The sequence below is a fragment of the Phyllobates terribilis genome, unplaced genomic scaffold, assembly GCF_046119375.1.
Source record: "Phyllobates terribilis strain yellow unplaced genomic scaffold, ASM4611937v1 Scaffold_11__3_contigs__length_659146591, whole genome shotgun sequence".
Classification (NCBI taxonomy): domain Eukaryota; kingdom Metazoa; phylum Chordata; class Amphibia; order Anura; family Dendrobatidae; genus Phyllobates; species Phyllobates terribilis.
Genome location: NW_027362771.1, coordinates 163,806,753 through 163,822,389, shown reverse-complemented (window position 1 = coordinate 163,822,389; position 15,637 = coordinate 163,806,753). Strand labels below are relative to the sequence as shown.

Here is a 15,637-nt window from a genome sequence, read left to right as displayed (position 1 = left end):
GAGAGAAAGCACTGGAGACTTCTAAGGTGGCCAGCAATGAGTCCAGACCTGAATCCCATAGAACACCTGTGGAGAGATCTCAAAATGGCAGTTTGGAGAAGGCACCCTTCAAATATCAGGGACCTGGAGCAGTTTGCCAAAGAAGAATGGTCTACAATTCCAGCAGAGCATTGTAAGAAACTCATTGATGGTTACTGGAAGCGGTTGTTCGCAGTTATTTTGGCTAAAGGTTGTGCAACCAAGTATTAGGCTGAGGGTGCCAATACTTTTGTCTGGCCCATTTTTGGAGTTTTGTGTGAAATGATCAATGATTTGATTTTTGCTTCATTCTCTTTTGTGTTTTTTCCTTGCAATCAAATTAAATGAAGATAATAATACCAAAGAATTTGTGATTGCAATCATTTTTCAGGAAGAAACTGAGTATTATCTGACAGAATTCCAGGGGTGCCAATACTTTTGGCCACCACTGTATGTCCCCTTCCCCTACTTGAGACCCATTACTATACACCAGAGCTAAGAGGTAGTGATGAGCGAGCACTAAAATGCTCGGGTATTCGTTGCTCGGGTCGAGCAAATTGGAATGCTCGAGTGCTCGGTACTAGTAACGAGCTCAATATAAGTCTATGGGAAACATTTTTACGGGGCCCCCACCCTCCCCCCTGGCGGTCTGCAGAGGGCCTAAAAATTGCCCAAATCGATGGGAACAGTGCTCAAATGACATGAGAACAGCATGTGGAAGATCCCTGGAAGCATTTCTGACTCCCAGGTCACTGCTGTCAACAATGTTGTCAGAGGTATTACACCACTTTTACGGACTCACAATAAAACGTAAAAAAAACAAAACCAAAATGAATTTTCCTGGGAAAAATGTTAAGGAACATCCTTTCTAGGGTACTGTATATAAGGCAAAATAAATAACCAAAAACAAAAATGCTGCTCCACATCTTGGGCTATGTTCACACGTAGCGTTTTTGATGTGTTTTTGCACTTTTGCATTGCTTTCAACCAAGACAAATGCATTCACCAGGAAATGTTATTTTAACATTTTATTACCTTATCTGGCCATGTGGTGTGTGACATGGGAACAGCATGGGGAAGACCCCTGGAATCATCTCTGACTCCCAGGGCACTGCCTAAAACTGTGGTCATCTCAACAGACGTGATCCTATATTACTGCAGTAATAATACGATATTTTTTGCAACTTGACAAATCTTAAACTCCATTTAAAATGGGCAAGGTATGTGTCAAGGGACAGGGAAGTGGATGTTATGGTTATGGTGATGGGGATAGTGCATGCTGAGGCTGTGGGCAAGATGAAACTGTGCCTGCTGAGGGAGCACAACAAACACCCATGCCACGGAACACCACTATTGAAGCCAGAGCAGTGTGAAAAGGTTGTTGGTTGGATAGCAGATAAAGTTTCCAGTCAGTTTGCCACCAACACCACCCTGTGTTTCACATGGTCCAGTCTCAGTAGATGTGAGTCTGGACCACATTATTATTATTACTTTATCGCCATTTATTCCATGGTGCTTTACATGTGAAAAAGGGGTTTACATCGCAAAAACTATTACAATAATCTTGCACAAAAATGTGACAGCGACTGGTACAGGAGAGGGAGGAGAGGACCCTGCCTGTGAGGGCTCACAGTCTACAAGGGATGGGTGATGATACAGTAGGTGAGGATAGAGCTGGTCGTGCATCGATATGGGGAGCGAGGGCTACTGCAGGCTGTACGCTTGTCGCAAGAGGTGGGTCTTAATGTGCTTTTTGAAGGTTTCAACAGTAGGTGAGAGTCAGAAATGGTGGGGTAGGTGGGGTAGAGAGTTCCAGAGAAGGGGGGATGCACGGGGGAAATCTTGTATGCGATTGTGGGAAGAGGAGATAAGAGGGGAGTAGAGAAGGAGATCTTGTGAGGATCGGAGGTTGCGTTCAGGTAAATACCGGGAGACTAGGTCACAGATGTATGGAGGAGACAGGTTGTGGATAGCTTTGCAGGCCAAGGTTAGGGTTTTGAACTGGAGCCAGTGAAGGGATTGACAGAGAGGAGAGGTCAGGGAATAGCGAGGGGACAGGTGGATTAGTCGGGCAACAAAGTTTAGGATAGATTGGAGGAATGCGAGAGTGTTTGAAGGGAGGCCACAGAGCAGGAGGTTGCAGTCGTCGAGATGGGAGATGATGAGTGCGTGCACCAGTGTTTTTGTAGATACGTGGTTGAGGAATGTGCGGATCCGTGAGATTTTTTTTACTTGGAGTCGGCATCTTCCTCACCCCGATCCTCCTTCCTCCCCCCATTCCTAGTGCCCTGAGACAACTGATCCCATACTTGGGCACTCCGAAGAGCTGTTTTGTTCATCTTTCCATTTATAGATTCTGGCCTCTCGCTCGGACCGCTCGGAAGTTGAAAGAGTTTGGATATGTGGTTTGAAGGAGAGATTAGAGTCCAGGGTTACCCCAAGAGCTGTTCACTTTTTCATCAATAAATTTGGGCCTCTCGACCGGCAAGCTTCGAGCAGGGCAACTGAAAATCACATGTAGCAATTTGAGCAGCCATGGTCACCCGAAGGTGACGGTGGGAAAGTGCAATTACTGTCGCAAGAGGTGGATAATGATGAGACACAATAGACAGAAAGTCAGGAGGAGAACCAGGGTGTGGAAGTGGAAAACGAAGCGATGGATGATGAAGTCACTAACCCAACCTGGCAAGGGGACATGTAGAGCGAGGAGAGTGGCACACAGGGGGAGGGAGGCGTAGCACCACAACAGGCAGGAACAAGCATTGTTGTGGCCACAGACACAAGGCGGGCAACTGCTCCACGGAATACCAGCACTACGGAAGTTGCCTGTACAACTGTTAGGTCTTCTCGAGTCTGGTTCTTTTTTAAAGACTGTTTAGATAACTCCAAAAAGGCCATTTGCAACATCTGCCAGGCCAGCATCAGCAAGAGCACCAAAACTACCAGCCTGACCACCACCAGCATGCTCAGGCACATGCTAGAAAAGCACCTGACTTGCTGGGCCGAAAATCAAGGTCCAGAAATAGTGTCTGTGGGTGACACCACTGCCTCTTCCGCTCTTGTGCGTGCACGCCAATCCCCTGACCATGGCGCATGCGAAGATGCCACCTGCCCTGCACCTGTCATTGCAGACTTGCAACCATCACCGTCCATGTTCTTGTCCCTTTGCAGTGTTCAGTTGTCCCTACCACAGTCCTTGAAATGCAAGCACAAGTATGCAGCCAGCCACCCACCCACAGGCCGCAATACTAAACTGACACATTTCTTGACTGCTTGCACTTGAAATGTTGCTTTTTAGGCTCGTGGAGGTGGAAGCTTTCCAAAACCTCATAGTGGCAGCGGCCGGGTGTCGATACTCAGTCCCCAGCCGCCACTATTTCTCCTGGTATCGTCTCCACCTTCCACAAGCGCGAGTGCCAGAACATTACACGTGCCCTCCCCAGTGCACTTAAGTGGGAAGACCGCCTAACCACAAACAAGTGGAGAGGTGAATGTGGCCAGGGACGGTACATCTCACTGACGCATGTCACTGGGTTAATATTGTGCTCGGTCTCCTAGACAACGACCAAATTATTCATGATGGTTGGATCATCCATCTCCTTAGCTTTGTGTTACTTGGAATGCAAGCGCAAGTATGCAGCCAACCATCCACTCACAGGCCGTAATACTAAACTGCCACATATCTGGACTGCTTGCTAGAACTTGAAATGTTGCCTTTTAGGCTCATGGACGCGGAAGCTTTTCACAACCTCATGCCGGCGACCGGGTGTCCATACTCGGTCCCCAGCCGACATTATTTCTCCCGGTATCGTCTCTGCCTTCCACAAGCGCGGGTCCCAAAACATTACCCGTGCCCTCCCCAGTGCACTTACTGGGAAGGACCACCTAACCACAAACACGTGGACAGGTGAATGTGGCCAGGGATGGTACGGAGCCAGTCCACAGTGAAACAACAGCCATACAGTTTCCAAGAACTTTCCCACATACTTTTCTTAGCCAGTGCTGCTTCTTGGCAAGGTTGGACGGGCCCGCCAGAGAACCGGAGACTCCTCTGGTAGGCCCTTGAGGTGAGGTTGTGATGATAGAGGCCATCATCTCCTTAGCTTGCTGCTGGTACTTTTCTATGGAAATAAGCTTGGCTCCAACCAGCCTGGAATATTTCCAGTGAACTATGGCACGACGCCATGGTATTAGCAGTGCCCCCAGTACCAGTAGCAAAGCCATCCACAATTTCCTTTTCTTCTGTCCAAATACATTAGTTTCTCACAAAGGAGCTGAAGATACTGAGTGGCAGTAGGTGCAAGTTTCTTGAGCATGTTAGATATCAAAGGGAGAACAGAGAGGGCAGCACAGTGGCTCAGTGGTTAGCACTGAAGCCTTGCTGTGCTTGGGTCCTGGGTTCAAATCCCACCAAGGACAACATCTGCAAGGATTTTGTATGTTCTCCCCATGTTTGTGTAGGTTTCCCCCTCAGTAAAAAAACAGCCATAGAGTGTCCAGGAACCTTACCACACACTTTTCTTAGCCAGAGCTACTTCTCGGCAGGGTTGGACGGGCCCACCAGAGAATCCTTTAGGAGAGTTCAAGATAGCGCAAACTTTGCAGCTGCTATGGGGCTCTTGAGCGGGGGAGAAAGGTGGGCCCTCAGAATCAAATCCTCTAGTGCAGTGGTCCCCAACCTTTTTTGCACCAGGGACCGGCTTGAAGCAAGATCATTTTTCCATGGCCCAGCAAGGAGGGGGTGGGGTGGGCGGGGCTTTGGTCATATGGGGGCGGGGTAATGGAGGGATTTGGAGTTTAGTGCATACTTATCATATAGTGTAGACCAGGTCCCCGCCAGGAGCTATGCCAGGAGCCCCACATAATGTGCTGTGCCAGGAGCCGCATCACTGAGGCCCCATCACGCCCTGCAGCAGGACAGGGCAGCTGTCCTGACAGCTGCTGTTCAGCTGCATTTACTTCATCCCAGGGGCGGACACAGACTGTAGTGGGCCCCTGTGCAAGAAATTTTTGGGGGCCCCCCCCGCCCTTCATAAGGCAACAAAGTTATGTAAACATAACCCCCCCATGTGCATCTCTCACCCCCCCATGTGCAGCTCACCCCCCGTGCATCTCTCATCCCCCTCCGTGCATCTCTCACCCCCCCGTGCATCTCTCATCCCCTCCGTGCATCTCTCACCCCCCCGTGCATCTCTCATCCACCCCCCGTGCATCTCTCATCCCCTCCGTGCATCTCTCATCCCCCCCCGTGCATCTCTCATCCCCCCCGTGCATCTCTCATCCCCCCCGTGCATCTCTCACCCCCCCGTGCATCTCTCACCCCCCCGTGCATCTCTCATCTCTCCCCTCCCCCCCATGTGCATCTCTCATCTCTCCCCTCCCCCCATGTGCATCTCTCATCTCTCCCCTCCCCCCATGTGCATCTCTCATATCTCCCCTCCCCCCCATGTGCATCTCTCCCCTGCCCCCATGTGCATCTCTCATCTCTCCCCTCACCCCCATGTGCATCTCTCATCTCTCCCCTCCCCCCATGTGCATCTCTCATCTCTCCCCTCCCCCCATGTGCATCTCTTATCTCTCCCCCCCCCATGTGCATCTCTCATCTCTCCCCTCCCCCCCATGTGGATCTCTCATCTCTCCCCTCCCCCATGTGCATCTCTCATCTCTCCCCTCCCCCCATGTGCATCTCTCATCTCTCCCCTCCCCCCCATGTGGATCTCTCATCTCTCCCCTCCCCCCATGTGCATCTCCCATTCTCCCCACTCCTAGTTAATTGTATTTAAAAAAAAATAAAACTTGTTATACTTACCCCCATGCGATCCCTGCAGAATCCTGGCGCTCGTCCAAATCGCTGACACCAGGTTCTCCTGCCTTCCGGTCATGTGACGGCGCCGTCACATGACCGGAAGTCAGAGGAATTATGAGATGTCCTGGACCCGGCGCTTTGCATGGGGCCGGGGGCCCCATGAGGAGAGAGACGCACAAGAGGGGGGCTCCGAGGGGGCTCCTACCGGCCGGGCCCCATACTGGAGTCAGGGCAGTCATGCCCTGATGGCGGCCCTGCTGGAGGCTGGAGGGGCCCCCTCTCCCTCGGGGCCCCCGTTCAATGAACCGGCTGCACGGGCGGTAGTTCCGCCCCTGCTTCATCCTGCTTCAGGACCTGTGGTGACATCACAGTTATGTACCTTGATGTCATCACAGGTCCTCTACAGGTCTACCCTGCGGGAGTCTAGAACAGCGGGCAGCATCCACCCCACACAGTGTGCTCTGAGCCACCGCAGACCAGAGCACACTGTCAATGTTTAGTGATTGTCTGTGGCAGTGCCGCGGACCGGCTGAAAAACCCCAACGGCCCGGTCCTGGTCCGCGGACCGGTGGTTGTGGACCTCTGCTCTAGTGGGCCCAATGTGTCTGACACTGCTTCTCGGTGACAGTTGTATTTCACCACAGCCATATTCTTTAGCTCGGTGAAAGGACTGGCATAGAGGGAAACCGTATCTACTCCGGCTGTCATTTCTCTGCCAACAGGTTCCGCCCATTGTCACACACGACCATGCCTGGCTGTATGTTCAGCGGTGAGAGCCAGAGATCAGGCTACTGTGTTACAGCTTTCAACAACTCATCAGTGGTGGGCAGTTTGTCACCTAAGCATCAAGCATATTATCTTCAGCACAGCCTCTTGCCGCTTGGCTAAGGCAGTGCTGCAGTGCTTCCAGTTTGTGACTGATGTAGTCATTTCGGAGATGGAGGCCGAACTGGAGGAGGAGGTGCAGGAGCTGAACAATGTGATTACATTGAGGTTACATTGGCGAGTCTGGTTTTTATACTAAAGAAAGATCCTACTGTGTTGTTTTTTTTTTTTTAACGTCTCTTCAAATGTGTAATTGGAGTACGTCCTAATTTTTGGCAGCCCCTGAAATTGTTGCATATGCAATAACAGTATAGGAGACACACTCCTTAATAATGGGAAGGACAATTCAAATAGATTCTATATTCTAGAATATTAACTGTCTTATCTGAAATTCTTTTACGGGTGAGGCATCGCAGTATGGATAGCATATTACACCGATACAGTCAGGTATTATTGCCTTATACTGGGTGCTGCTGGTGCTGCCCAAAATTTTTTAAAATCTATTCTATTCCCTATCGATAACGCTGTTAGATGCATTTACAATAGGGACAGGTGCTGCTAGGTGGTATCACTACCAGCTACAGATGAGTGTTCATTCTGGTCGCATAAATGTCTTCCATAGTCCATAACTTTATTTTTTTTATTTCTTTGGCCTTATATACAGTTACATGAAAAAGTTTGGGCACCCCTATTAATCTTAAGCTTAATGTTTTATAAAAATTGGTGTTTTTGCAACAGCTATTTCAGTTTGATACATGTAATAACTGTTGGACACAGTAATGTTTCTGCCTTGAAATGAGGATTATTGTACTAACAGAAAATGTGCAATCTGCATTCAAACAAAATTTGACAGGTGCATAAGTATGGGTACCCTTATCATTTTCTTGTTTTAAATACTCCTACCTACTTTTTACTGACTTACTAAAGCACTTTTTTTGGTTTTGTAACCTCATTGAGCTTTGAACTTCATAGCCAGGTGAATGCAATCATGAGAAAAGCTACTTAAAGTGGCCACTTGCTAGTTGTTCTCCTGTTTGAATCTCCTCTGAAGAGTGGCATCATGGGCTCCTCAAAACAACTGTCAAATGATCTGAAAACAAAGATTATTCAACATAGTTGTTCAGGGGAAGGATACAAAAAGCTGTCTCAGAGATTTAACCTGTCAGTTTCCACTGTGAGGAACATAGTAAGGAAATGGAAGAACACAGGGACAGTTCTTGTTAAGGCCTGAAGTGGCAGGCCAAGAAAAACATCAGAAAGGCAGAGAAGGAGAATGGTGAGATCAGTCAAGGACAATCCTCAGACCACCTCCAGAGAGCTGCAGCATCAACTTGCTGCAGATGGTGTCACTGTGCATCGGTCAACTATACAACGCACTTTGCACAAGGAGAAGCTGTATGGGAGAGTGATGCGAAAGAAGCCGTTTCTGCAAGCACGCCACAAACAGAGTCGGCTGAGGAATGCAAAAGCACATTTGGAGAAGCCAATTTCTCTTTGGAAGAAGGTCCTGTGGACTGATGAAACCAAGATTGAGTTGTTTGGTCATACAAAAAGGCGTTATGCATGGCGTCAAAAAAACACAGCATTCCAAGAAAAACACTTGCTACCCACAGTAAAATTTGGTGGAGGTTCCATCATGCTTTGGGGCTGTGTGGCCAATGCCTGCACCGGGAATCTTGTTAAAGTTGAGGGACGCATGGATTCCACTCAGTATCAGCAGATTCTTGACAATAATGTTCAAGAGTCAGTGACAAAGTTGAAGTTACGCAGGGGATGGATCTTTCAGCAAGACAATGATCCAAAACACCGCTCCAAATCTACTCAGGCATTCATGCAGAGGAACAATTACAATGTTCTGGAATGGCCATCCCAGTCCCCAGACCTGAATATCATTGAACATCTGTGGGATCATTTGAAGAGGGCTTGTCCATGCTCGGCGACCATCAAACTTAACTGAACTGGAATTGTTTTGTAAAGAGGAATGGTCAAAAATACATTCCTCCAGGATCCAGGAAATCATTAAAAGCTACAGGAAGCGACTAGAGGCTGTTATTTTTGCAAAAGGAGGATCTACTAAATATTAATGTCACTTTTCTGGTGAGGTGCCCATACTTATGCACCTGTCAAATTTTGTTTGAATGCAGATTGCACATTTTCTGTTAGTACAATAAACCTCATTTCAAGGCAGAAACATTACTGTGTCCAACAGTTATTACATATATCAAACTGAAATAGCTGTTGCAAAAACACCAATTTTTATAAAACATTAAGCTTAAGATTAATAGGGTTGCCCAAACTTTTTCATATAACTGTATAAGTCATTACCCTGGAAAGAATGTTTCAAAACATTTTTTACATTTTAGCTTGTTTTTTGTATGTTTTTTTTTGTCAGTCCGTAAAAGTGGCGTAATACTCTGACATCATTGCTCACAGATATGCTATTTGTCAGTGGCCAACTGAGAATAGGTTTGAACCCACAGCTGCAATACTTTAAATGGAGTGTAATATTTGACACGCTCACAATAATTGCTGGATTATTAGGGCAGTCATATGGGATAATGTCTGATGGCCACGGTTTCAGGCAGTCGCCTAATAGTATGGTATTTGTCAGCGACCAAGTATAAATTGGTTTAACAAAACACAGATGGCTGACTTTAAATGGAGTGGAATATTTGCTTGCCACAAAATTTCTGTATTATTACGGCAGTCATATGGATCACGTGCGTCTGATCATTGAAAAAAGTTTCTCTGCTTCCACAATACAGTAATGTGAATAAAACTAAAAAAATCTGGCTGTATTATGCGAACAACAAGCAAATGGAGCTGTAAAATGGTGTACACTGACACACTGCTACAATCTAGAAATGGAGGACAATATTTTCCACGTTCACTGTATTTGAACCGCAGTTATATGTAATACTTCTGACAGAGAACCACGTTTTTAAATAGCAGGCCTGTAATTTGCTAATATTATACTACACAGGACCTAGTGTGAATAGCTTGACCGACACACTGCAACGAAATGGAAGGCAGAAATGGCTGATTTTGGAACACTGTTATATGTGATATGTCTGACAGAGAACCACGGTTTTAAATAGCAGGCCTGTAATTTACTAATATTATTCTACACAGAGACCTAGTGTGAATAGCTTGACCGACACACTGCAATGAAATGGAAGGCAGAAATAGCTGATTTTGGAACACTGTTATTTGTGATATGTTTGACAGAGAACCACGGTTTTAAATAGCAGGCCTGTAATTTACTAATATTATTCTTCACAGAGACCTAATGTGAATAGCTTGACCGACACACTGCAACGAAATGGAAGGCAGAAATGGCTGATTTTGGACCACTGTTATACAGCTCTGGCAAAAATTAAGAGACCACTGCAAAATTTTCATTTTCTCTGATTTTTCTCTTTATAGGTATATTTTTGAGTAAACTGTACATTATTGCTTTAGTTTATAAACTACTGACAACATGTCTCCGAAATTCAAAGCTAAAAATTTCATTTTTATTTGCAGCAAATGATAAACTGTCAAAATACTAATAAAGAAACAGTGCTTTCAGACCTCAAATTACTCATGTTTTAACTCAGGAACAGTTCAGAAATCAATATTTGGTGGACTAACCATGATTTTTAATCACAGCTTTCATGTGTCTTGGCATGCTTTCCACCAGTCTTTCCATGCTTTCCAATAGAAAACTGTTCAGTGGTCTCTTAATTTTTTCCAGAGCTGTATGTGATATGTCTGACACAGAGCCACAGTTTTAAATAGCAGGCCTGTAGTTTACTAATATTATTCTACACAGAGACCTAGTGTGAATAGCTTGACCGACACACTGCGACGAAATGTAAGGCAGAAATGGCTGATTTTGGAACACTGTTATATGTGATATGTCTGACAGAGAACCACGGTTTTAAATAGCAGGCCTGTAATTTACTAATATTATTGTACACAGAGACCTAGTGTGAATAGCTTGACTGACACACTGCAACAGAATGGAAAAGGAGGCCAATATTTTCCAGCTTCAGTTCAAATTTCTGGATTTTTATCGCTGAAATATGAAACAGATCTGGCTGTATTCTGCAGTGCTAACAAGCAAATGGAGCAGAAAAATGGTGTACTCTGGATTGCTTTTTAAGCAAATAACCAGGATTAAGATAAAAAGAAAAATTCCCTAGCCCTTGATATATGGGGCTATGTCTACAAATATCTGTAATTACAGCAGCAGCAGACAGGACGTTCAATGGACCCTCTTGTACTCTATGCACTGCAGTCTGTCACATACCCTGCCTGCCTAACTCCTGCTATCACCACTGAATATATACAGCTGAATTAGTCCTTAGAAGGACTATTTGTTCAGATGGATATATACGGTATATATATGTTGTGGAATACCTATACTAACTATAAACAAGCAAATCTCTCCCTGACTTAGCAGCATCTCTCCCTACTCTGCCTGTTTCCGAGGTAGACTGTGACGAGCATAGCGGCACCCAGTCTTATATAGACCTGATGACGCTGTGTGGCCAGCCAATCACTGTAATGCCCGCAACCAACATGGCACCGGCATTACAGTGCGTGGCAGGCAATCCCTGCATGTTCATTGGCTCTCTAAAGAGCGCCAAACATGCAGGGCGTGGACCCGAATTTCCACCCGAGCAACCCGGAAATACTCGCCAAGCGCTGAGCTTGTCGAGCACCGTGATGCTCAGGCGAGTACCGAGCAGTGGCGAGCACGTTCGCTCATCACTACTAAGAGGCTTTAACAAGCAGGGGTTTTCTGCTAGAGGATTTGAGTCTATGTAATGCATTTGAATGTTCTACTAGCTTCTACAACTGTCAGGCTGGCTGTAGGTTGACCTGTCTTAACCAGCTGTTTGCTGGGAGGTTAGGAGCTGCACCTATGGCAAAGAGCTCATTGCTGCAATGGCTCCAAAGTGAAAAGGTTGGTGGTGATGCAAGACGTCATCCAGGGCTCAAAATCAGTGCACCAGTGATCACAAGTAATACCACTGAAATCTCAGGATGTGTCAGAGAAGGAGAATAGGGTCTCCACACTGAATGAAAAACATTTGTTATTATATTTATGTCTTCAATTATTTCTCTCTTTTTCTTGTTGTAGACTTCCAGACTCTGTTTTTCTACGTGAAGACTGGCTCCTTGATGAAGAAAAACACAGAAGACAACATTCTGTTATAAGAAGAGTAAAGCGGTTTTTAAGTGTCCATGAACATCCCGAGTCTCCCGTCAGAACTACATTCAGTAGACAGGGAAGTGATGCATCCACTATGTTTTTCCCCACTGAACCAAGTTATATTGGCAGTTACCATGATGTGCCTCCTCGAAGATCCCACTTAACTCATGTGAAAAGACGTGAATCTGCTGAGAAAAATGCAAAAGCGGGTACTCCCAGGGCCGATTTATCTGTTATTCGGGAATCTAGCAGATCTAATACATCAGAGAGGCAGCCGTCTGACAGCAGCAATACACCTAACTCGCCTCTACAAGTACCTGAAGTCATGGTTACAACAGCTGCTGAAACAGCAGCAGTACAGAGTGATGCCACGGTGCAGTCACCTCCACTCCTCGACATATATAAAGAAGAAAATGCCGAGCGCTATCAGTACGAAGAGAAAAAAGAGGAGCAGAAAACTATGGAGGATGAGCAACAAGCTTCAAAAATGGAACAAGTAAATGCAGAAAAAGAGAAAGCAGGAAAGACGTCTAAAGAAAAGCAAAAATCTCCTTACAGGTGGAGTGAAATGGTGTTCCCCATGCAAAATATTTTAACAGGTGCACAACCTCCAAGGACATCATTGCAAAACATCCCTCTTTCCTTGACTTTAGCAAATGAAGAAACTAGCTCTGTGTCAAGCACCCCACAAGGTCCAACTGAGGAAATGAGGCATTTACTAGAACATATTAATACCAAAGAAACTGATATAGTGGAATTTCATGATGAATAGAAAGTATGCAAAATACTGTGGTTGTTGGACAATTTGGAGTAATTTTTACAATGCACAAACATGTTTTGGATATTAAACGGATTCTTTATATCTTTTTTCCTCTTCTTTAGTCTAATGATAGGTAAAGGCATACAATATAATTTATACACTATCTTATACCAAACCAGGGGTGGGCAATGCATTTGCCAGAGAGACCGTGACTGTTGTGGAGGGCGGCCAAACCAATATACTGAAATGAATTCTGTTCGATATTAATAGTAACATATTGTTATTATTTTTTTTTAATGAATCTTATTGTTTATTATTTAGCAGATCAAAGCCATATAATTTACTATTTTTTATAACGTTTATAACAAGCAGTAAATACTTCTCCTGTTATTCAGCCATTTTACCATGATCTACAGCTCCCCAAAAACAGTATTATGTCCGCACAGTATTATGTCCCCTCATACATTATGACATCTCCACAATCTCCAACACAGTATGATGGTCCCACAGCCCCTACCCCACACATAGTATGATGCCCCCACAGCCCCCCCTCACGATATGATCCCCCACAACCCCCCAAAAAGTATGAACCCACACACAGTGTGATGGCCCTTACACAGTATGAGTCTCCAAGTAAACCAACAACACAGTATTATCCTCCGTAGCTTATTAAGACAGTATGATGTCTACCCTAAATCCTCACACAGTATGATCTCACACATAGTATGATGGCCCCGCAGTTCCAAACACAATATGATCCACCACATTCCCCCCAACAAAGTATGACGACCACCACACAGTGTGATTCCCCCCCACAGTCACCAACACAGTATGATAGCCACCATGGTCCCTTCCAGCACAGAATGATGACGCCACCACAGTATGATCAGCTCAATACAGTCCCCAAACAGTATCATCTCCAGCAGCCCACCACATATAGTATGATGGCCCCACATATTCCAACAAGTATATGACAATAAAAAAACACTACTCACTTCGCCCCCGTTTCCCCTTTTCCCAGTATGCTGCCCCTCTTTGCTCTAGGCAGACTGAGGCTCCACAGCAGGTGCAATCTAGTGACGTCAGATTTAGGACTGTTTGTCTGTTCAGGGCCTTTTATAGGTTACTACTAGTGTTGAGCCACCCCCGTAGTGTTCGAGTTCGGTTCGGTTCGTCGAACACCCATGTGTTCGCCGAACTGTTCGTCGAACTGTTCGTCGAACACCTTCGAACACCGTTAAAACCAATGGCAGGCAAACAAAAACACAGATTCCTAAACCATGAATCTGCAAAAACACTAGTGCACGCCCTCATCATCTCCCGCCTTGACTACTGCAACCTCCTGCTCTGTGGCCTCCCCTCTAACACTCTCGCACCCCTCCAATCTATCATAAACTCTGCTGCTCGACTAATCAACCTGTCCCCCCGCTATTCCCCGGCCTCTCCTCTCTGTCAATCTCTTCACTGGCTCCCCATTGCTCAGAGACTCCAGTTCAAAACCCTAACCATGACATACAAAGCCATTCACAACCTGTCTCCTCCATATATCTCCGACCTAGTCTCCCGTTACATACCTGCACGCAACCTCCGATCCTCACAAGATCTCCTGCTCTACTCCCCTCTTATCTCCTCCTCCCACAACCGTATACAAGATTTCTCCCGTGCTTCCGCCCTACTCTGGAACTCTCTACCCCAACGTATCAGACTCTCGCCTACCGTGGAAACCTTCAAAAGGAACCTGAAGACCCACCTCTTCCGACAAGCCTACAACCTGCAGTAACCACCGCTCCACCATACCGCTGCACGACCAGCTCTACCCTCACCTACTGTATCCTCACCCATCCCTCGTAGATTGTGAACCCTCGCGGGCAGGGTCCTCGCTCCGCCTGTACCAGTCGCTGTCACATTGTGTTCAAGATTATTGAAATTGTTCTTGTATTATACCCCCTTTTTCACATGTAAAGCGCCATGGAATAAATGGCGCTATAATAATAAATAATAATAATAATAATAATAACATAGAAACACATAGAAAACACCTTCAAAGGTGTCCAAAAGCTGACAAACTGCTCAGAAGACACAACTAACACATGGAAAAGTGACAAGTACATATAGTCATGCGAAAAGAAAAGAGGTGGAGGAGTAAAAGGAGGGGGAGACACAGATATAGGCATGTCATGCCCTTCTAAAATCCAAAAAGTGAGAAGCCGACACGGCCAGTCCGTTCCTGCCTGTGCCACCTCTGTGTCGCCGGGTTTGTGCCAGAGCCGCGGTGGACCCTGACGGCCAGCCCCCCTATCCCAATACTGGTGCCTGTCCGCCGGTGGGTCGAGGCCCCCCACGGTGGGGGGGGGAGTAACATCTGCAGAAGAAAGACCATCTTCCAGCCAAACTAAGATGTCGACTTCTTTTCGTGGACAATGTGATACGATCCCATTCTTACGGACACGCCCATCGCTACAAATTCTAGATGAGGCACAAAAACAGCAGGTGCTTCAACGGATATCAAGTGCTCCTTCAAGTGGGCTCTCCATCACCTCAATTTCAACATCACAAATACTCCAGTCCTCAGAGGTGTCACCCCAATCGCACTTGCTTCCTCACAGCTCCCAAGTCTCCAGCTGCCCGTCTGTGTATGGGGTAACACAGATGGCTGAGTCTGCCCAGCTGTTTACTCATACTATAGCCTGGGAAACGGAGGTCTGCTCCAGAGCTTCTGTTAATCCAGATGAGGAAATGATCTGATCCGATGCCCAGAATCTTTATAAGTTGGATCCAGGACCAGATGAAGAAGGTTCTGAGCATAATGTAGACCCTTGTTCCCAAACTGTAACTCCTGTTGGTGGAGACAATGATGAAGACGATGATGAGACTCAAATACCTGATTGGAGCGACAACTTGACTTTTCGGTCAGGGCAGGAAGAGGTTGGCTCTGAGGGCGACGGGTGTGATAACACACAGGGTGATGATGACGAGGTTGGAGATCCCACTTACTGTCAACCCACAGTCAGACAGTCGATGAGGT

The 15,637-nt window shown here is 46.2% G+C and overlaps 1 protein-coding gene across 1 annotated transcript in view; it reads left to right on the top strand.

Annotated features, from left to right (window-relative positions):
• BEST3 (bestrophin 3) overlaps positions 1 to 12,696 on the top strand; it is a 134,155-nt gene extending 121,459 nt beyond the window's left edge. Inside the window, exon 10 of the mRNA XM_073650696.1 lies at positions 11,781 to 12,696. Within this exon, the coding sequence (XP_073506797.1) occupies positions 11,781 to 12,624 (844 nt within the window). The 3' untranslated portion in view covers positions 12,625 to 12,696. The remainder of the gene's footprint in view (positions 1 to 11,780) is intronic.
• The last annotated feature ends 2,941 nt before the right edge of the window (positions 12,697 to 15,637 follow it).